This window comes from Plectrocnemia conspersa, unplaced genomic scaffold, assembly GCF_051122295.1.
Source record: "Plectrocnemia conspersa isolate PC_06_02 unplaced genomic scaffold, ASM5112229v1 ptg000012l, whole genome shotgun sequence".
Taxonomy (NCBI): Eukaryota; Metazoa; Arthropoda; class Insecta; order Trichoptera; family Polycentropodidae; genus Plectrocnemia; species Plectrocnemia conspersa.
In genome coordinates, this window is record NW_028277176.1 from 4,277,633 (window position 1) to 4,302,505 (window position 24,873).

Here is a 24,873-nt window from a genome sequence, read left to right on the forward strand (position 1 = left end):
ACTTCAAACACCAAAAAATATTAATAACGAAGCCTTGTGATTAATTACGGTTTTTTCAGCGAAGTTTTACGTCTTAATATACAGCTTTTTGCACACGCGAATTGTCGTGTTAATTTTTTACGACTAAATTGAACTGGGGTACTGGAAAGCAATCGATTATTATTACACATACATCGATTATCTGTATTACAGCAATGACAATACTAAAACTCGTCATCCTACGACTGACCATCGTTTAATCTTTTCTATTTTTTGCTATAAACTCATTACGAAAACCATATTCTTACATAGGTAATTTTCATTTTGTGTTTAGTCTATCGCTCTAATTTTCTGTATGAAATAATTTTAATGAAACATTTTTAAAACACTACCTAGCAATATTCATTACTATAGTAAATTAAAAATACTAGCACCGTTTTAATGCTATTTGCTACATTTTACTTATTCACCTTTAAAACGAATTTAGAATCATTATCGAAATATATACTGAATAATATATATTAAAAATGCAATCAAAACATATTTTGTCAAAGCCAACGATAATTTAGGAAACAAAATCTGTATCTTATAGAAAAAACTAATGAGAGAGATAAATTAAATTATCTTATCTTCATAGCAAAAATATTTCTAATAATATTTTTTTATTTGTATTGCTTATTTTGCAATAGCTGTAATTATCACACACAATAAAATATGAAACAAAATTAAATTAAAACAACAAAAACTTTAACGTGTCATTTCCCAGCAACTATTATTTTATATTTTTTTTAAATACTATTTTTTATAAAAAATCTAAGTAATGATAATTATTAAATAATCACTCATTCTGATCTTGATACGATATTAATTTAAAAACACTTCGAACCCAGCACTTTCAGGTATTAGTCACTGGTTTATACCACTAGTTTATCATGTTGGAATATGTACAATATATTTATGAAAACGAGTGTGCTGCTTATCGTCGTCGTCGTAAATGTGTTCCATTTGTATTGTATTTTTTTTAATTAGTAATATTACTGTTAGACACCGAAAGAGCTTGTTACAGTTTTTGACAAAATATATAATTTACTAAAATTTAGAAGTCGATTCAAATTGGCAAATATCGTGAATCTGCCGTTTGATCTTCAGTTCGAGAGTTTCCGTTGTAATCGTCAATAATTCGATTGGTGATTCGTGCTTGTCGTCCTTTGATTATTTGCCAGTGATTCGTAATGATACGTAGTGTAATTTTACTTTTTCACCTTTATCACATATTTTATAATGGAGCCAATCGCTGTTTAAAGCCACGCGTTGTGACTATCCGATAATTATAAACAATAGTTCAAACGAAGTTTATTTTATGCAAGGCTACTAGTATTTTCTCTAGAAAGTTTAGGACCTTATAAAGCAAATGGTTAAAAAAAGTTGAAATAGTTAAAGGCTATTGATGGCTTTCGAAAGTCTGTGTCGCTATTATGCAATTCTGATTGTACTGTCGATCTCTAATGTTTTGTTTGAATCATTTTTAAATGCCATTATTTAAACCTTACTAACACTGGTTTAAATTTTCTTATAATTTTAATATATAAATATTCTCAAAATGCTGCCTGAAGCCATAGTTTCTAGTCTAGTAATTAAATCATATTATCTCAAATTAAAAGATTGGATGTGTAACTAAAAAGGTTTTAATTACAAACTATGGATCTTAAAAGTTATGACACTAATGTTACAATATAATAAATTTGTAAGTAAAATATGATATAAATAACAGTACACTTTCCCTAATTCAGGGAAAGATATTTCATATAGATTATTTTCTGTTCATGATTTCTGAATACCTACAAATACTACAATAATATTTTTTCTTCCTAATTATAATATTGTATCGATGTCGATGATTCATATCTGAAAGACCTGGATTCAAATCCCATTGGACCCTAGTATTTTTCTATTTCATCGTATTTATTTGCTCAGAATTAGTAATTCTTATATAATTATGATTTTGATCGACAATTACAGATAATGTTTTCCTAGATTTTCCTAATCTCACATGTGAATATCGTTATGTATATTTAAAATAATATTAAGTTAAACTTTATATATATTGTATATTTCACAAATTTTGTTCTTTTTTACAGAAAATTTCTTACTTGAAAATTTGACATTGTCAGCTTTTGAGTTTATAAATATTTTGCCTTATTTGCTTAGATCTTTTTGTTGGTTATTTCTAGGTTCAAAAATAATTTAAAACGATGGTTTTATTGCGCATTAAGTGCTTAACTTTGCCTTGCCAAGAGTATTTGAGATCTTTGTGCTAGGTCGCGCATAATAACATATATAAATTAAAAGCTGTATCTGTATCAATACAATATATGTTGATGACTTACAATTAATTTTAGTATGTTGTCTTACTATTTACTAATTAGTTGTTAATTGTGCTTAACCCGTTGCAATGTATTAAGCTAACGCCTGTTATGTTGCACTAAAATAATAACAATAACAGTTGTGAAATTCGAGTCTCTCTGGTCTCTGATTCCTTATGGTTAGCTGTGTCAAATTGACGAGTTCGATTATACGAATTATTTGCCCGATTTTCAGCTACATAATATTTTAATAATTGATCGACTATTCCTAAAATACTCTTGATGATCTTGATGAAAAATTAAACAATTTGTATACTTGAGTGTAATATACAATGTGACTAGTGACGCTCCAAAATCAATGGTTCTTAATGCACTTTTTATTGTTTCGAAATGCGAGACAATGAGACGCTTTTTCTCAACAAAAAAATTTACGCCTTCGAAAAACATTTATAATCAAATATTTTTTGGCAATGTCTACTATGACTGAAACTCATAGAATTCGTTCGTTGACGTTTTATTATCGTTTAACGCTTATCCCAAAAACAGAAAAAAATGTTACGTTTTTGTATTAGTTGTTTTAAGATGCAAAGATTTTATTATTATTCTATTGCCGTTAATTTATTTCCAGTTATTTAATTTATATGCAAATCCGCACAAAACAAATTCATTCCAAGCATTATTAACTATTGCATGTTCAATAAATTCCATTAATTTTGTCCCATTTTGGTTCCATAAATTTAGTCCAAATGATGTTTTGTCCAACTGTCAGTTATCAGTAATTCGCGCAGCATTGTGTTATGCATATTTTATTACACAAAAATTTTAATGAATATGAAAGTATTATTAATTAATTTTTTTTTCACTTATTGGTAAAATAAATTAATATCGATAAACCCGAGAATTTTTAAGAAGATAATTGTATGGGGAGAGGCGGTAAAGTTAAGGATCGCCCCGGGCGGCACGGCCACTACTTCCAGGTGGCTATTTGTAGGCGATCATACGATAGTGAAAAATCATACGGGGTAAACACAATCACGATTACTTCCCTGCATTAGGCAAGTAGTATTACACATAAATAAATATATACTATACAATTTCTGGATCAAAACCATCTCTTAACTGGAAGTATTTGATTTAAGCTCTGAATTCTACCCAATGCCTCCAGTTTTATTATTATTTTTCCTATATTTCAAAATATCCCAGTCAGATTGCGATGCAGTTACATCACCGATTGTGACCCGACTTCGAAACGCGGTTGAAGAGTGGTCCTGCATCTGTAGTTGCGCGTCCATTGTCATTCCAAAGAGCATAGCCACACAATGAATCATAAGAGCATTTGTAATAACATATAAAACGATCGCGTTACTATGACACGCTACAATATAGCGCAATGCTTCGAGCCAGCTATCACATTGCGTTGTCACGGCTAATTTATATTGCAAAGCGCCATAGGTAGAGATTGTTGCCAACTTGGATACTTGTAATTCAATATCCTGAATATATGCATGCCCATGGATATGTGTCCGACGTTTTTAATGGCCGAATGCACTTACTTACACACTTCTTGTGCAAGCGCCATTTGGAACCCATCAACTTGTTGATGTTTGACTCGTCATCGTGACAGTAAAACTTAAGTACCGAGAGAGAGGATGATGGCTCTCAGTTGCGCATCTCTGCACTTTTAAAGATGACATGGCGCATTCACTTGTAGCGTAGTCCGTGAGTTACGACCGAAGAGCTGTGTGAAAAATGCCATAAATTGTATTAAAATGCTATACACAACCTCTTTCTGGTTGTGGTGCTTGTTGGTTGCTTTAAATCATTCATATCCGTCTTTAGAAAGCGAAAATATTCATGAACAATGTAAGACAACCGTATGAGCAGTTTATCGGTGACAATATGGGTATATTTAAAATATTTTATTGAAGGATTCTTAAACTCTTTGACTTGTATTTTTATGGCAACTCTAAAGCAAAAAATATGTTTTTCATAAATTTTTATTGAATTGAAAGGAGCTCTTATGTCATGACATTTCGCCTAGAATTTGTATGTCAATTTAACTGACAAAAATATTGAATCGAAAATCTTTAATTCAGCTTAGATTTTGAATCGTATTTTATTATTATTTGTAGCAAATATGAAGTAGTTAATTTTATATTCAGTCGTCGTATTGCCTTCAGTATATAAGGCAACAAAAAATCAACCTGTAATTTTAAGCTCACCACAATATTAAAACCGTTATCCCACCCTCTCAGCGGTTCTCAAAGTTATTTTTCGCCTCTCAACCGCCGCCTGATCATTTACAGTCGCGCTTGAGTGACATATCTGAGCATCTTCCAAGTAGCAAGAAGGAGGCACAGCCTCGGGGGCTTCGCCGCTCTTCCCTCGTCATTCATCAGGCTCAGAGGATTATATCTGTCTTCGCCATTAACCATTCAAGAGTGGCGGGATAAAGACGCGGAGTGGGGGAGACGGCTAAACCGATACAGGAAGTAAACGCCCTTGTAAAAGTGTGGATGAGCATGAATTATGTAACGCGTTTGCCTTTTTGTAACAATCGGATTTTAGATCAGATTCGGTAGGAATAGTTGACACTGCGGAGGATCGTTTGTCAACGGTAGACTGAATTATGGTCGCAATTACGAACGGGGTGCGTGTTAACAAATAGTTTTTCTTTTTCTGTTTTGGTCGGTGTGTTTTGATTTATGAATTCTGTTCGGTTGTCGCCGTGTGTTTACATTGTTTACATAAGCTTCGCTACGCCCACGGTTGTGTTTCGGTCCATTTTGCGAGCCCACAATCCTATGTGTTATTTGTTATACACGTTGCTCTCTATCGTTCTGTAACTATAAAAGTCGCATAAGAAAAGCCATATAAATATGTCTTGCAATTATGGACGAGAAGTAAAACAAATAACCATATTTTTAGATTCTATCTAGGTAGAGAATCATTCAAGAGAATTTTACTTTTGAGCATAGTGTGTCAATTTCGAATGGATAACAACTGGATATCTATATTATAGACTTTTGGGAGAGGTAAATGTCAATCCATATCATCTATAATTATCCTCGACATTGCTTATTCCTGGACTTTCCCAAAGTCTATTCAAAGTTAACCGCTTTGCATGCATAAAAGTCGTCCAAGCGGGATAGATGTCCGGCTCGTCTGAGGCCTTCTATTTCTATATATGTTCTAGAACCACTCTCTCGATACAAATTACAGAGCTATGCGAAAATATTTAGTTTGATTAACTGATTTTTATGCAATGTAAGGTTATTTCACAAAAAAATAATAAAAGATAGAAAATGACACAAAATGCAATTTTATTATATTTGTGTTTTAGTGTTGACAATATACCATATATAAGAAACACTAAAATAATTAAAAGTCATTATAGCAACGTTTGCTCTTTCCCTCAAAACTTATTTTGTAAACTTGCTGAGGATCATCCATATTCAACATCCAGCAAAAGTCCGCTATCATGTTTACATTCCATCTTCTTTGATATCGCCAAATATCCTCAATTTTACTTTTAAGTCTCCAAAAATTGTCCATTTGTGATCTGGATATAAAAGTTTGTGTAGAATTAAATCAATATTAAATTCAAATCGTAGCATTCTTTCAAATGAACAGACAAATATGCATACTTATTACTGTTGTGTAATGCCTGCACTACACTCTCTGGAAGTTGTCCGAACCGAAGTTACAACGACTTCGAATAAGCGACCACACTGCCGCAAATTGCATATGCCGTCCGGACGGCGGCTTCTGTCACGTACAGCTCGCATATTTGCGCGCGATCGAAAAATGTGCCAAATAATCGCAATTTTTTAATTGTCGTATTATTAAAATTACGCTAAATATAATTATAAAAGTTTGTGTGGGCACTCAGCAATACAATATCAGTGAAAACTTTTCCGTCGTAAATATTCAATTCACGCAAAATCATTGTCGGCTCTTGCAAAATGCCATAAGGCATAAAAATTATACTTCAGAATACGAACACCACATCTGTGACTATCCTAGAATTTGTCGCCATCGATTCTTAATAAGAATTCGTTATGGTGTAACATTTATATAAACCGATCTAGGAAAATACATAAGGATATTCGAAACGATTTTTTTTAACAAAATCAAGTACCACTAATTATTAAATTTTATATAAAAAAAATATAATAACGAATTCTGTTAGAAGAATATACTATCAAAAATATAATTAATCCCTTTTGGTGCCCTAAAATATTCAAAGATGTCAATAAGAGTCTGTTGAAGTCCCCGATAAGCATGTGGTATTATAACTTGACCACGATGCGGCGCTCGTCATGCGTGTTGACCATAGGACGTCTACGCTCATCCTGAAATTGAACCGAGCTACTCGTTCTATCTCAGTTTGCGAAACACCATATCATTATCTCTCTCACTCTCGTCACTTAACATGCGAGAGAGCTAAAGGGGAAGTATATCACCGCTCGCGCTCAAAAGAGCAGTTCGGTTCCTTTGACTTCGGTCCGTTTGCCGACAATGTTCGGAAGCGCTCGAAGCTGGCCAAGTCGACTGAATTACCCCCACTTTACCTCCCGTTCTCGTTAACCTCAGACAACTTCTGAGAGATTTTAGAGCGGGCAGAACCGAACTCGACCGAAGTAATCCACTATATTCTCCGTCCTTGGCCAACCTTGGCTAACTTCCAGAGAGTGTAGTGCAGGCATAAGTGTTACTAAAATAATTATTCAATATACTATAATTATGTATGTATTGTACATAAAAACCGTTTCACTATACTTTTGATTCTACTAAATATCGAAATTAGATGTGAGATTTGTGAAGAAACTATACGTAATCGATTATTTCATTATTTTTTAAGTAATCAGCACTTGAAAAACTATATAAATCACTATTTACATTCAAGACAACTTTGACATCGCAAGCATGTAAATATTATTTAATTGGATATTTTACAGTAAATAAAATAAATGAGTGTCGTTATAAGCAGCTTGAATGTATTTTAACAGTTTTTCCATTAACTTGCTTTAATCTAACTCATTAGCGACTATTTATATGTATACAGTGTTAACATGAGTCATTTATTTTATTATTATATATTTACATAATTTCATATTCATATTAATTAATTACCAAATATATCAGTTCCATAAATTTGTCCATATCTACCGTATTATATTACCATTGACTGTGTATTGAGAAAATAATCTAGTGATTTAATTTCAATTCACATGCAAAGTAATATTAAAAAACTTTTCGTCGCTTATTCCATAAAACACGAGAGTTGTAAAGGTTAAGCGTTTCCGGTTCGATTTTAATTATTTTTTGATAAAAAATACGTCAAAATTTTTGTTGAGCTCTCACGCGAGCTCATACGTTCAAAACTTATAGCATTTTATCAACTTTGACCCGGAAAATATTAAGTATTTCCCATTCGATTTCCGCCGAAGCCTTCCCGCTGTATGTAATTAACCATTTTTTTGAGTTATTGAAAACTATTAGTAATATATTTTTTACTCTTTATTTTAAGGCGATATCTAGGTCGGCGTAATGATCGATATTTTTTTCCTCTTTGACCTCCCACGTCCAACCGTGTCCACCTCAAGGACCCGCGATTAATTTTGACACGGGCATTGATATATATATTCTTGAGACCCTTGAACGTATCCTTTGACAGGTGGAATCGTTTGCGCGAATTTACGAATGGCACTCTTTTCGTTCCGGTCTCTTGAAATATCACACACGTTTCATAAATTTATTATCAATCATATAGATGAACATCAAAGCCTTCACTGATAACTCTCTTTATTACCTCAATTGAGGACATGAATAACTTTTAAACGCGTTCCTTACAACAATAACAAGCATCTTAGAATATCCAGTTGCTCTCTGAAGGGATTTTGATATCTTTAGTGAAAGCTTCACTAGCCATCGTGGAAATATTCTGATGGTGCATGAAAACAGGAATATTAATTAATATAGTATTTTCCGACACTAAAAGGCAGACGGTTGACTGATTAGCCCATCTCCATAGAGAATCTAAATCACTCTGTAGAGAAAACGAACCCGGCACAGATTTAATCAATTTTTAATCATCGCTCTACAGAAGAATCTGGAAATTGTAATATTGATAAATGATAAATTCCCGAAAGGCTGAAATTGTCTATGATTACATAAATAACAAAATAGTAATTGAGTTCGATCATTTGAGCAACTGTGGTCCGACTTTTTTTATTAATAACCCATGACAAACTTTGTCAGCTTTTTCAAAATCAGTATATGATATTTTGTCACTGTTTTGTTGAAATAAATTTGCTGGAATGTAAGTTACAGCGGAACGGGCAGAATGAATTCCATTCTATCGATCCAACTTGCTGAAAGTTATTGATGCTATCGAATAATTTAGCTGAAAACACTGTTATAGTTCTTGGTGCACAATTTATCACCATTTTTATGAATAGGGGTAGCATTGTGCGTCTTGCAAATGAGATTAAAATAGAGACTAGCTTCACAACCTTTCAAAATTAAATCGGGTCCAAAAGAACGTCCTACTTATCAAAGCCATGTTTGAGATCTGTATAATACTAATAATACATATTGATTTAATTAATTCCGACTCAAGACATTTCCTAATATAATTATTAATTAATAAAAATCACCATTACATCTCAATTATAATTATAAAAAAAGCTTTTTATTAATATTTCCAACTCGTCCCACGCAAACGACCGCCCACTAATGACATTTTTTTTGCAACAGTTTTTATTTTGTGTTTTTTTAATGCCGTTCATATTACGAATATTGCCAACCATAAAAGAGCATTAATGGTGTGGAAAGCCACACCCTTTTGATGTCAGCCCCCTGACTGTCGTTCGAAAAGCGTAACGCTCTTTTTCCACCACTAACACTTTCGGCGACACGCGCAAAAAATACGAAATTTCAATAAAAAGCCATCGACGGACAATATGATCTTGGGTGAAAGTTTCGAGAGTGTCTTAGGAAAGTTTTCATGGCACTAGAGCACTCCTTATACTCGACTCGAGAGGATATCATACACTGTGTGGGTTTCTATAAGAAAAGTTTCCATATAAGACGATAAAGTTGTTAGGAAAGCAGCGTATGAAAATTCCGACAGAGATGTTACATTATTCCGAAATTTAATTAGTTATCTGTATGGAGAAATTTAATTTATGTCCCATTGTAACGCGCGTATAATAATGTCACGACTTTCATAGACTGCGAAAGCCGATCCGAAACTGTAACGAACTGGTTTTCGGTCGTTAACAACAGTCGTTACAAGCGGGTCGGACCTTAAAAAATTGACCTATGTAAATTACTTTAATTATGTTTCGCGTTAACTAAGTTCAAGCATCTTGACTCTTGGCTTCCGGACTTAATTACAACGACTTGCGACACCTTTGCTCCTAACGTTGTTGATTAGCAAGTATTCAAGTGCAAGTTTCGATTGGCGAAAGGATAGTTAAACTAAAGGGCTTTTCCTAGATTCATTTCATTCTTCGCTATATCAATCTTGTTCAATCTACTTCTATAATTTATAAGAGGATCCTTAAGACATCTGCTTCAGTTTCCGATTTTTTTAAATCAAAAATATGTAACTACCGGTGAAAATGTATTCCGATATAATTTCACTGAAACGACATATTTAAAAAAACAGTCTCGAAACTATCCCGATAATATTTTTTAAATATGTCGTTTCAGTGAAATTATATCGGAATACATTTTCACCGAAAATATAACTAAATTATATGCTACTCTAAAATGTCTATGTTGCGAAACGTTTATTTTCTGTTCAAACACAAACCTAACGTAATGAAGTTGCTTAAAATAGTAATAGTTTTGTTCCAAAATATTTCTCTCAGTGAAAAATAAGCTGAAAAAGAAGTAATTTTTTACCTTTGATATATATTCTTACCGATATTACTATGAACTTCTAATATCAGTGTATTCAAATCGAATTTTGATCAATATGATAGCGCAAAAACAATTATCACTTCTCAGAAGTCAAAAACTCACGTAAAAAGCAATAAAATAGTGTCGGCGCCGTCGCAGTGGGAACGCTAAATAGCGAGCGTTCCCACCGTGCCGCTACCGTTACAACAGAAGTATAAAAAAATTAAATTAATAAACAATTATTTTTAGATAGTTATTCCGAAATGTTTAGCAACCATGAATATTTCAATCATTATTCTATAAAAAAAGCCTGAAAATACAGTAATTTTGTAATCAATTGATTTACTACTATATATTATTCTTGATGAATATTTCAATTAAAATACAGTACAATAATTTCTCGTCAGAAAAGTATTTCGAAACTACGTTAATATTCTTGCCTTGAAAAGTATGAATATTATAGATATGAATTTGTGTTAGTTAATAAATAATTAATTTTTATGATTTTGGAAAGAGAATGAAGCACAATTTAGGGCAAAAGTTCCGTTTTAAATTTAGTAAATATGTAGACCACCAAAGTTTAGCCTTCGCTGATTATCGGTATACCTATAAATACATTAATAAAAAATATTTGAGATTCTAATTAAAAGACGATGAAAATGCTATGAAAGGCATACTAGCCGGAAATTGCTAAAAATCCCTTGAACCTTAGTGGTTTCCGCTTTGTATTTAATTAATAATAAAGGTTTGAGGATAAGTCATTATAAATAATATATATTTTCAAGCACAGGGTCGTGTAATAACTATATTTTTAAATGACGCTGATACTATCAATATCGAATAATATATTATTTCTTCACTCGCTCTCACATTTTATTGGTTCGATACTCTCAAGTAGGGTTTCAATTTCGCTTTTCGACTCGAACGACCTTTTTTACCAATCTGACAATGTAATCTCCAAATCGTATCGAATTTCGGTGCGAATTCCATGGAACTCGCAAGCGAGAACAAAAAGCTGCGCTTGATTTGTCAATCGGTTATATTTATTAACGTAATGCTTGTCGCTATCATTTCAAGTGTATAAAAAGCTAACATATGTGCTTATATACTACTTATATAATAATACACCCAAAAAGTTGGACACAGCTGTATAGAATCGAGAAATACGCCGGAATGCGCAATTGAACATTTTCGCGATTTCCTCCAGACACGTATGGGGAAAATGGTCGCTTGTGATATTTCCCCTTATCGATGCCGGTCGTGTGATGGTATGAACGAAACGTCGAAACGTATTAAATGTTTGACGGGAACCCCGGGTCCCACGTGGGTAGGCAGGCGATCGCCCACGTGGAATTGCTTCTACACGGCGTGACACACAAACGGTCAGGGCGTGGATGGGGTCATTTTATATTTCCACCTGACATGCGAGTCAATCGGTTGTGTTAGTAAACTTTGCACTTGGAGATGGAGGTGTCACGTCACATCAAATAATTGCGTTTTTATACTATATACGTATATATATAATATACAATAAAAATATACTGAATACACTAAAATATCGAATGCACTTTGTGTATTGCGCCGGCGATTGCCGTGTACATTTTGTATTGGCAATTTTTCAACGTTTGCCATTTTATGTGAGTTGAATCAAATATTTAAAAGACAATTTATTGATCTGCGAAATGGTGTAACAAACATATACACGGATTTTATAGTCCATAAACGTACTTTCGTAAAATGAAAACCAATTGGCTGACGAAATACAGGTTATTCATTGTGCACACTACAGTCGAATATAGTAAATTGGTCAGCTCTATAGTTGTGATAAAGTAAAGCCTAAAAATGTCAAAAAATAAATTGATTGAACTAAAAAATAGATTATACACTCAATCAAGTTTCTGGAAATATTGTTTTAATCGGGACATTCGTAATAAAACGATCGAATATTATTCGCGTGTGCGTTTTAACGTTTTTTTAAATTATATAGTAAACAAGCATTCCAATAGGGCACCTTGCATGGGCAGTAACAGAGGTTCCAGGTGTATGACAAGTGCAAAAGTGTGAGTAACCCATACGTTTGTACTTCACTACATCTGTGGAACTATATATGTTTGATTATAAATATTTAAAAAATCTTAACCGCAGATAAATGTATATTTATAAACAATGTACCTAGTCATTGTATGCTCTGACTGTTTGGTGTTTGTTCAAATGTACTGAATTGTACATTTATATATTTAATAGTTATTTTAAACCATTTATGTATTTTTGCTGTTCTGACTAACGCCCGCTCGCTCGCGCTTAACCCTTAGACCGCCGACCGGTAAATTGTTAATTACTCGCTGAACGCCATGCGTTTTTAGCGATATAATTTTTTGGCTACTTACTCTGTTTAACACATCATTACAGCCAAAATACTCAATTTTTATATTTTAAAATTATATATGTATGATTAACATGATTTAAACATTCTAATTATATCAATAAACAAACATTTTTAGTCGTATTGTTGGAAATATAAAGTGAACAAAACTAAATCTATTGGTCGGTCCGCGTGTTGGCTCGCGTACACACACCTACACACATGTACGCGCGCGGCACTATACAAGCGAACGACAAGCAGGGTCATGCTCACACTGAAACAATTTTAATATATAAATCTGCAACGCATTTTTTCTTCGTCTGACCTACATCCTGTTATAAAAATATACAAATCGACAAGATTTCTTTGATGCATACAAAATCACATATATCGTACACAAAAATAACCCTAATAACCAAACCGTTTGTTTTTGATCAATGGTGTTTGCAATTGGTTGTTGTTGAAGGTTGTCATATTTCTTTATATATAAAAACAATAAATAATAAAACTTGATAGCAAGATACGATGTTACATTTAACAATATATATTTATATGTATAATTTATAATATATACATATTCTTCTTCTTCTTCCACGGCACTACAACCGGTGATCGGTTTTGGCCTTTCCACCTAATTTCTTGTAGGGCTTCCAGATATATCTTGAGTTTTAGTATTTCTTCCGCTATTGTTTGCATTTTTCCTGATTGTAATATTTCACATTCCAGCTTCCAAAATTGAAGTCCAATCGTTTATCTAGATTTCGATCGTCTAGGTAAGGGTTTCCCAAACTTTTTAAGCGACGGAACACTTCGCAAATCCGAAAATTTTGGCGGAACACTAAGCTTATTTTGCTGTACCCAACTTCTAGATACTAAAATCTTCGCCTTCATTATGAAGTAGAATATGTTCATTTTTTTAATTTACTCCAAATTTTTGGGAAATATCTATTTAGGCTCCATGGAACACATATTTTGGATTCGCGGAACACCAGTGTTCCGCGGAACATAGTTTGGGAAACCATGGCTCTAGGTCATTATGAATTGGGGCGGATTTATTATTTCTTTGTGATTTTTTCATAACTATTTGGATTTATCCACGTTGGTTGGTTTGCTCCATGATAGAAACCCTCCTCCTTTATCCGGGCTTGGGACCGGCAAGAGTGCAACATATCTACACTCCAGGCGGAATATGTAATATATATTGCACACACACACACATATATATACAATAAATAATAAACTTTTCGACCATCGTGACGCATTGGGGTAACCTGTTAGGTCACGATGGTATTAATTTAATGTAAATAAATAAACACATTACAAATAAATTATAAAATAATAGAACAAGTAAAATAAAATGATTCTACGACAAGGAATCGTTTTTGTTATTATTATTATTATTTAATATTTACTAAGAGTTAATATTGATATTTTATTAATTATATCTTATTTATATTTATTAATAAGTATTTAATAGTAATTATTATTATTATTATTTAATTATTACAAACAATAAAAACCAATCACAAAAACAGTTGACAATATTAAAACAGTCGAAATAACGTATAAATATATTCACAAGTATTTACAAATCACAATTATCATTGAAATATTGATGACATAATTTAATTTCGATTCATAAATTAAAGTAAAAAAAAACGAATTTCCGCGATGCGTTTGTGCTAACCCTAAAAGTGGTCTAAAGAAGCACGATCGAAACCGCGCGCGAATTACAAACGACTAAAATTAAGGCGTGACTTTATAATTATATATACCACTGTTTCATCGCAAATTCTATAAATAAAATCACTGAAATCGTTTACTAGGAACTCAAACTGATTTTTAAAACATATATTGCCAACTTTTACCTTTCCGTTTCTTTAAAAAACGAAGGTTTTAACGAGCGCATCATATCATGCGCTTGGCGTTGCGCATCATATCATGCGCTTGGCGTTGAAAGGATTAACCTGTACAATGCTATTTTATCACTTAGTTGGTTGGTTGTCAAACACGCTTATCTGTCAAATCTTGTTCGTTGATGTAACTAGCTCACGTCAGAGAGTTCACATACACAAAATGAACATTGTAAGCTGTAGCTAAAATTCATAGTTAGTGCACACTTTGCCTAGTCATTGTAAAATTTATCGAAATTTAACACTTAATGATTTATTGTTCAATATAATAGTAACGTGCGATAAAAAGTAGATGCTTTATATCAACAAAAAGCGGTCTACACAATGGTTAAACAAAAATAAACCCCCAAAGCATTCTGCGTACCTGAATGTGCTCAGTAAATAAATCGAAATGGTTCAATTCTCTCGCACGTCAATGCTCGATTAAATGAGTTTAAACATTGTGAAACTCAACAGTTATATCTATAACATATTATTATTTATTAGTATCTTTTTACATAATGGGAACTGAAAATGCTTGTTGTCATTTTAACGATTTTCTTCTAGCTTAGTCTATCTTTTAGACCGAGTAGGGCGTACGTTAGACTCTAAACCTATTTATGGCAGTCGTAGATAGATCGTATAGTGATTTATGCAAAACAATACTTCCCCTAGTTGCCAAAGCTGCGAAAAAACAATCTACGACGCCGCAGTTCCGAAGCATGGCGATTATGCAACGCTTCGGACAACAAGCCAGAGAAAGAAAGAGAGAGATAGACGGAATCCCGAGTCCGGATAAGTGAGATTTTTATTTGTCCCCATGAAAAATATAAGGTCTACCGTTTACAGATTTATGGCCGTCGCGGCCAGCCAGACGTCCCGATTTAAGCGAGCGCAAGGACTATAACCCGGACCCGGAATGAACTCTTCAGGAATACATTACACACACCCAAAGAGAGAACGGGGACATAAATTCGCAAAAGAGACATAAATTATACTCCTCGAAGGAGCGAAAACTTCGCGAGGGAACGAGAGGAAAATTATAATAATACATATAATTTTTTTCCTCGAGCACTAATTGCGTTAACACATGAGGGGAATAAAAACGTCCGGCTTGAGAGTAAACAAAGACTTTTTTTCGGCGGTGGCGGTGGAGGAGGGTGTAATGAAATTAGTGCCGAAATTTCTGCCCCCTTTATCCGGTTAAAATGAAACCGGACAAATTTCGCGTTTAATGCAAAACCGCTACCCGGAGAGCCTGCGCAAATGAAATTATGCTTATGTAATACGCGTAGAGATGGCTGTGTCTAATTAGATAATGTGTATAATGCGATGGGGTGCGTTTGAAATTGCGTAAATGTGTTTTTAATGTTTTCATTTGATTATAATTCAAAACACCCTGTGTAGTTATATTTATTTTAATAACTGATACTTGCTGGTTACTTTTAGGCTTTGTTATGCCAAATGGTGCAACTTATCTTAGATTCTTCTGTAATTGTACATCAAAAACGAGCAACTAAAATTCACTTCTTCTCAGACACTACGTCTAAGAACTCCTCTGAGACTTTCTTAAAGACTCTTCCTACTGAATTAAAGGCATAATATCTTCAAGAACTTTCCAACTTGGACTATAACCAAGAAGAGAGCGATACAACTTCAGACCAGCGAAGAACGCAGAAACCGCTGCTTCTCTCTTCGCATCCACTGGCCCAACTCAACGTCTGAAATCCATAACAAACCCACTTTAGAGACGCCGGAAGCCTACTTATGAATTAAAAAATAACAATAACAACAAACTTTATCTTAACAAAATAAACCCATTGACCCGAAAAATCAGACAAATTGTTGTTTTTATTGACGGTTATAATGAGAGGTTAACGTCTTTGAAAGGGTTGTGCTATTGTGTTATATTCGGTATCCGTGCACGATTTATTGTATATTGTTGATGAAGATCTCTTACGTTGTGTGATGTGTTTTTTTAACTGAATAATTTTGTAGTGTGTGTGATTTCTCTTTTCGTTGTTCAAGTGGTCGTTAACGTGACTTTTAATTGTGACTAACAGCGCATGTGTTTAAAAATCCACATGTGTTCTGTATGACCTTTGCTTTTCAAGCTCTTTAGAAGGCCTGCTCGAGGATATTCATATATAAGCGCCCCCGTTTTCTTTGATACATACGACACACAATAATTAAAAAACCGGATTACATATTAAAAAAAACAATACAAATCCCTCTTGTTATTAAATTTTGCGAATTTCGTTATGAAGAATTCATAGAAAACTTGGAACTACAAAATTATAATATAATTAAATTAATTTTTATACGTGCAAAAAAATATCAGGAATGAATCACGAAAATATCAGTTGTAATTTTAGTAAGTACGCTAATATTTAAATTTAAACCTCGATTTAAAAGAGTCGATAAAACAATATTTTTATTGTTTAGTAGCGCCCGGGGCGATTTGTATTCCCCACCCCTCAAGCCGGTCCAAAACCCCTACAAAACATGCAACCATCTTGGTTAGTTAATATGAAAATAATCTATTTTTGTACTGCTTAGTATACATCAAAAATATTTTTATTTAATATTCAGTGAATTGAATAAACATATAAAATATTTTTTGCATATTTAGACAAGATAATTTTTAGTATTTTTTTATAATGCGCATAATGAGATAACAACGTTTCTTAGAACCAGATTTAATCTTCTTTCCAACGTTTCTCAGAACCAGATTAACTGTTTTATAGGAAAAATAAAAGTGGGGAAAACGTGGCTTATAAATTTAAACGTTTTAATGAGGTTTTCCTAATAATCCTTTCCTTAGCTAGGTACCAGAGATATTAATGGTTTTGATCTACAATCCTAAAATTAATTAACTATTTTATATATACACCTTTATAACAAACTATTATTATGTCTAAAATATCCAATTCAATGCACATATATTTATTGATTAGGCGATACAAAGCTAGTTTTATATTTATATTATAATAGACAAGGTGACACAGACATTCTTTAACAATCAATCTCTATTGTAAAATTACTTTCATGCTCATTTTTGTCAAACAACCAACTGATTATCGCCGCATCTATAAATTTTCTTTATTTGTATGTTACCTCTTAATTAACCCTTTACGTGCCGCAGTATTTTTATATGGTTAGTAATACATGCCACATGTTTTTCATTGCCTAAAAAATTATAAATATTGAATTCATATTTTACTCAAATAATATTACATAAATCTCCATTTCAGAATAATAAATATTGATAATAACATATTGAGTTGACGATTTTTTTTTGTCATTTTAAGGACAACCCAAATGCCATATGTGAACACACGAATAAATTATATATTTAGTGTGATTTTGAACCATAATATTTTTTTCTTAATGCTCAAGAAATGTCTCTATATTAAAAAAAATCATCGAATATCTGATTGGTTTGCAACTAAGAGAGACACCCGCGTCTTAGCGACATACATGTCGTCGTTCGTATACGAACGACACATATGCATATTTGCAGTAGATTTGAAACAGTGTCTTTTTAGCTAGAAATCAGCTCCTTGCTTCATTTGCGATTCTCTCCAAGCGATAAAAGCAAATTCGTGCACCACGCAAGAGATTATGAAACATAATCCTTAACATTTAACTACACACAAGCGGGTAAAAATTCGTCTCTTCTGTGTTAGCACATCCTATTTCCAGCGTTTTAATACCAAGAATGGATTGTTCAGTCGTGATGTGCACAGCGGCTCTTTTGTGTCATTGTCGGCTTTCGCTGTCGCCGTTTGGTAATTTCCACAAGCGCCCAAGGCCCTAGATATAACGAAAACACACAATCGCATCGGTTGGTTGCTATGATTAAAATCCCTTTCTGCCCATTGGGCCGGATTAAAAAAGTTTTTTTTGTCATTTCATCACAACGAATAGTTTGACCATCAATCATACTATAAGTCGCAATAAATCTGGCTGAGCGCGCCTTCTGTTATTATTATTGATAAAATGAGAATTTTCTCTCGATGATGCAACGCTTTCGCCGGAAGGCGTACTATCGTCAATATCGCATTTCTTTTGGAACGTTGACACACATGGGCGCGTTTTCGCTTTCTGCCATTCCGTTCGTTTGATATTCGATCGTAAATTCAGAGGTCAAACGTCTATAGAATCGACCCACTTTGGGACCTTATTGCTAACTGCATTGCCTGTGTGTGCGTTGTGTAAAAAGACATTTTTATTTTGGGGCAAGTGAGCAAATTGTCGAGGGTACCGGAAAGTAATCCATCTTATATTCGATATAAAATATTTGCAACATAAATTCTCCGAATACACCCATTTCGCCTATGTCAATGTTCAACGCTAGTTATTTTACATACAACTTACGTAAAATATATGTTAAAATAAATCGAATTATTTTGGTAAAAGCTGAATATATATAAAATATAGACTTATGCATTATTGTTGATTTTATATGATTACATCGTTGTTTCTGATCAATCAGAAACTTTAAAAGACTGTTCTAACTTTAACTCTCTCCATATTTTTTTTCAATTTATAATAGCAATCTTATAGTTGGTAAATCAAAATATATGTTGTCCATTCAGATCGTAGAATTGAAATTAGAAAGCTCTGAATCAATTCACACGTTTCAACCTTTTGCGTCCCATAAGCCACTTCAAATTATCTATGTTTATTCTATTTTTTATTTATTTTAAAGCAATTGACATTCAAAGTGCATTACGTGATCAGAATTATTGTTAAATAAATATTTTGTTAATGGAGAAAAAATGGGGAGGTTCGTATTATAATATATGTTGATACAAAAGATCCTTGTAAAAGCGAATAAAAAACATTATATAAACGTAGCTTTCCTAATTGTAAGAGAAACTTTTATTTTAAATTATCAAGAATGTAAAAAATACACGTCTCAGTGTGCTAATCCTCGCGGTTATACATCATCCGAACATTGCGCAGCTTCCAAATCCGCCACGTCGTTTCTGCGAAGTAAAAACAGCTAAAATGTGTCTGTCTGGAGTTTGCATTCTTTGCTCGAAATACTGAGCAATTGCTCTTAAGGTTCGCAGGACATTTTTTTTCAAAACGCCTGCCGGCTCTCAGGATAAAAGATGTATTCGTCGGAAAGAAAATAATTAGACTAATGAGTAAAAAAATGGAAGCGGGATAAGAATTCGATTTAAATTACGACGACAATAGATTTGGGTGTGTCTATATATAATAAAATATATATATACATAGATTTTTTTATATTCGCGGGTATAATATCACTAAAATAAACAGCATTTTATTAAGAAATGTTAAGCAATATTTTTGCAGCGATTTATAATTTGAAAATTGTAATATACTATTGAGCAAGGATCGACAAACTACGGCCCCTGGGCCAAATCCGGCTCACTGCACATCTTAAACCGACACTGAGAATACTACATTTCAAAAAAATTAAAGTATTCGCTAATACGAAACGGCTTAGTTGCGAGATGTGGCCGTATGAGGTGCTCCTATTGCTTCGCATTCCAGTGTGATGTTATGCAGTTATAATTCGACAGCGTTTCAGTGCTCTGTGTAACGTTTTAACGCTTCATTTTATCGTCTTGTAATTATCAAAGCCATAAAAAGAGACATTTTGTATGTACTAAAATAAGTTAACCAGATTTTGAAAATATCAAAAGAGGACACTTAAAATAAAAAAGGCATCTCGGAATTTTTTGTTCGAGGAAAACAAATAAGGACGATACCTGCGGAAGCTAAAAAATGGTAATTTTGGAATATTTTGTTTAAAGGCTATCTCGGAAATTCTCGTTCGATCAGTAAAAATCGCTGTGGGAGCTAAAAAATAGTCACCTCGCACATTTTTATTCGAGGAAGACGAAGAAGGACAATCTTCATCAAAGAACGTCTGGTCACCTTTGCTAAAATAATACAATATACGTCTTCATTACCAAACTAAGCGTTTGACAGGATATCATTTGCAGAATAGCAACGATCAGAAATGTAGGAAAGCTTAAAACGGATTTTTTCTTAATGTAATTAAAGTATGAATTTAAATCAAAATCATTTACCAGTAGCGAATTCATAAAGTCTTGCATGATTTTTGCAGTCTTATTTCAATATATTAAGCTATTGGTGAAAACAGTTTCTATACAAGTGTTGAGCACATTGTGAGTAACATCAATAGACAATTGAATAGTAAAACAAATGTTTTCGAAAGATTTTCTTTGGTTCGCCCAATGGATCTTAAACATTTTTAACTTTAAACCTGCAGCCTTATTTCAATCTATCAGACTTTCGGTGAGCGTTGAATATATTGTGAGTAGCATCAATAGCCAATTTAATAGCAGAGCAAATGATTTCGGAAAAAAAAATGTTTTCACTCAGTGTTTCACTTTTTCGTCTCTCAACTACCATCTAGGTTTTCACAAGGCGCACTATGTTAAATTATATCAAATGCACTTTGAGAAATAGTGAATATTTTGGATAATTAAAGGGTTAGATAAAAATATGCAGTCAGTAATTTTTAGAGTTTTTCAAATCTTGATTTTTACAAATCCATTCGACTGTACAATTACGAAACTTACATTTTACCTTCAAACGGAAGTGATTAATCTGCATAGTGGTGACATACTAAAAGGCAAATTCCAAGACAAGTAACTAACATAGCTCTCTAAATGTCTTTAAAGTGACGAATATGGTCGATTAAGATCATAATAGACATGTTTTAATATGTAGTACTTGAAACCGCTTTTTTAAGTCAATATTAACAGATGAACATTTGCAATAAATTTTAGCTTTGAACGAACATTGAAAAGTAAAGCTTATTTTTAGAGCCACGTATTTTGGTCAATTTGAGATAGATGAAAAAAAATATTATAGATTCTAATAGATAAAATATGCAAATATATTCTAAAATCAAGAGAAAATTAAATTAAAAGCTCATAAGTTCTGCTCTCTAGGCAGCCAAACACAAAATATTTCGATCCTGCCCTTACGAAAAAATTGATGACCCCTGCTATTTGACACAAAACTCATATATATATATATATACAAAATAGATTCTAAATGTTTTATCTAACAAATAAATTATGTTATGAAAAATTAGTATGCAGCTGAATTTATTCAAATCAGTAAAATTGTATCATTTTTCAGTGTAATTTCAATAATAAAATACTTTCTTAAATATAAATCATAAATATTTTTTATATTTATCCACGCATTTTTCTTAAAAAATCCAATGTCCATTAATTATATACGTTTATGCAAATTCATTATAATATACGTCCACAGAACCGGCTATACATAGATCTACAAGATGTTTACATTTAAAATGATATACAATACGACGAATAAAAAACTTTTATAATTCCCAGAAAGATTCAACAGAACAAAATGAATATGTATTTTTCTGAAGCGTTCAAGTTCTTTTGAATAATATAAGATGCTTTTTTTCCCTTAACAAACGAAATGACAAAAACATTGTAATATTACGTATACTCTAAATTTATTTTTATAAAAAAATTGACCCAATTTTTTGTTTCAGGATGGAAGGAAGCCGAGACCATGGATCGCTGAGAATAGTTTGCTGAAAGGGCGAGTGAGTTGGCAAAAATGGCGCAAACCCTCGCCCTCTTCAATCTTGTCGCCCTTATTTTGCTGAGAGTCGGTCAAGCATGGATTCCAGATGGAGAGCCAATACTAGGACGCAGTAAGTATCTTATATAATTATATAGGCTATACACTCCAAAGCTAAAAAAACATTTAATCATCGCATGTCGTCAAAATATAGGGATTGGATTCCTTACTATTGACAGATTGGATTCGAAGAAACTGTTGAGTCATTATTTGTTTAACCTTTATGTTGGTCATCCTCGAAGCTTTTCCTGTCGTCATGGAATTCACCAAACCACCGAATAATAATTGCTTACCTGTAAGCATCAGCTGACTCATTTTTATCGGCTATTTCTATGCTGTACTTCTGATTTCTCAGTATAATACATTTTACACTATTTTTCTGAATTTCATTAAACTCTTTATTGAGATTCCGGTCATTATTTCAATTTTTTTTTGCATGAGATGGAACTTATTGAACACTGTTTGTGTTCGATGACGTTTCTCTATTAATATTTTTGCTAAATTTCCGAAGAAAAATTTATGTGTTACATTTTATATAAGGTTATATTTTCGAATTAATTTCACTAGCTGTTATTACATATTTCTACTAGATGTAGAATTATTGTACATTCGAATGTTTAAATAATTCAGTCAACACTTCCATCATATAAATCTACTGAAAAGTATCTAAGAAGATCATCTTTCCAACATTAGTTAAGTTGATTAATATTATGTTATACACTTTAATCCTTAAATTGATGGAAAGAGTTGTTGGAGAGTTCATCGCAGTTTTTGCGGCGCCACTCTGCTATGATTGATGGATCGTCTGGCTAGTGGGAGAATATGTGGCAAAACCCCCAAAAAAGGCTTTTTGGATGCAGGCCAAATTCTCCTCAAAGTCCGGTCGGTGTTGTTTTTCCGTTTTGTGTGTGTGTTCATTAATTCGGCGCCCCCATTGACAGCTACCCCCTGCGGGGCCATTGTGTACACACACATGACACGATGTCAATCATCCGACGACTTATAAAAAATGAGATTTTTTCGAAAGAATGGATGGTAGGCATGCTCTGAATTTCGATCTCTCTCACTCACTCGGTCAACAATGGATGTGATAATTTTACAAATTTACCCCCAGTGTTAAACAATGAGTGACAGTTCAGGGCAATCGATCAAAATGGGGCGATGAAGCGCGACCGATACTCGTTGACTTTTTTGTTTGCAGGAATTAAGTGATTCGTGTCAGACATGTATGTTTTTTTAATAAATTATAATGTTCGGCTTGGCTGTGTGATATTTACCGTACCGAGCAAAAAATAATCTATTATTCTTAATTTTCGTATTACGAAGTCACTGTCTTATAGAAATGATAAGTAATGAACGAAACACTAGACTGAAATCGATTATCAATTATCTTAAAACTGTGCCACTACAAAATAAACCCCGGTAAAGATGCTTATTGCGCAGGAAAGGAAGTTTTAGCACCATATCGCAAGTTCATTATCCTGTTTTCCTGGCGGTCTGTTCAAATGCCGTTGTCTTTATGCACGATATAATTGATCACCTTATTTGAAGAACAACCATTGTCACAAAAATATTTTTTACATATTTATATTCAATATCCGTTTTTTAGAATGAAAGGTGTTAGTGTTTTTCTCGCCTTTATAATAATTTTGTCCCAATTTTTGGTATAATGTTTTTGTTCCTTCTGGCAGGTAATAATTTAAAATCAAGTGGTAAGCAATTATTGTGTAAAATACACTTATTATGAAAGTAATGCTAATATTGTTTAAACTTTCTATCTTAACTTTAACAGTAATAGTGCAACATTAACAGTAGTTCAACATTAAAAAATATTTTTAACCTCGAGATTTCATATTTTATATTAATAGATTTTCACTGTTTAAATATAAATAATAATTAAATACCTGCAATCACTTCTATTCTCACCTATATGATTTCTGTGAGTACTTCTTTTCACCTTTGCTATTCCAATTAACTGTTTACTTTTATTTGAAATGCGTTTTTTTTTATTGGTTATAATAATCGAAGAACTTATATATCAATATAAAAAATCACAAGCAAATCACTCATATGAGGACCTGCCACTGATAAATTTTGTAAATTTAAAACGAAACTCGTCAGAAATTAATTATACATTTTTCACATTTTTTTTTAGTAATATAGTAAATTAGTATGCTCTCGATATCTATAAAAACGCATTTTTTACGTAAAAGAAACATGATATGCACGCACAGACTAAAACATATCTGTTCTGTGTATCCGTGGTGCGTTTGCTCCTGTGTTTTTGCGTCGTTTTTGTAATGTAAGCTCCTCAATCATCCTGTATTAAAAAGAGTTGCTAAGGGTCGACAGTTTCTAGACTTATACATACATATATCAGCACATTTTATTTTGTTCTTAATTAAATTATTGTGCCGGCGGCCAAATCGCATTTAACAAAAATGAAGAATATAAAACTTTTATTTATATTTACACGAAATATGGAATTTTTTTTTAATTATTTAAACCTAATAAAATAAATTAAAACAAATAAATAAAACATAATATAATGATAAAACAAATTAAAATTTGGCACTTTTTCATATAAGGTCTTTAATTATATTGTCAGTTTTTTTTTGTGTCAATTTTTATTATTCGATAGTGACTAGACCCATGCGATACCTCAAAGTTGATTATATTGAGTTGTCTCTTATTTATGCCTTATATAAATATAATACCTTCG

General features: G+C 32.6%; 1 protein-coding gene and 1 long non-coding RNA gene across 4 annotated transcripts in view; one reads left to right on the plus strand and one right to left on the minus strand.

Annotated features, from left to right (window-relative positions):
- Positions 1–24,873, plus strand: part of Sema1b (Semaphorin 1b) — a 231,758-nt gene that overhangs the window by 184,442 nt on the left and 22,443 nt on the right. For all 3 annotated transcript variants that reach the window (XM_088200860.1, XM_088200859.1, XM_088200861.1), the window contains one exon: positions 22,060–22,224. In XM_088200860.1, coding sequence (XP_088056986.1) covers positions 22,128–22,224 — 97 coding nt within the window. In that variant the 5' untranslated portion in view covers positions 22,060–22,127. The remainder of the gene's footprint in view (positions 1–22,059; positions 22,225–24,873) is intronic.
- On the minus strand, positions 11,936–16,707 carry LOC148227982 (uncharacterized). Its single transcript, XR_015811770.1, has 2 exons — positions 14,586–16,707; positions 11,936–12,563 (listed from the first exon to the last, which is right to left on the minus strand). It is a non-coding gene; the product is annotated as an uncharacterized LOC148227982 (long non-coding RNA).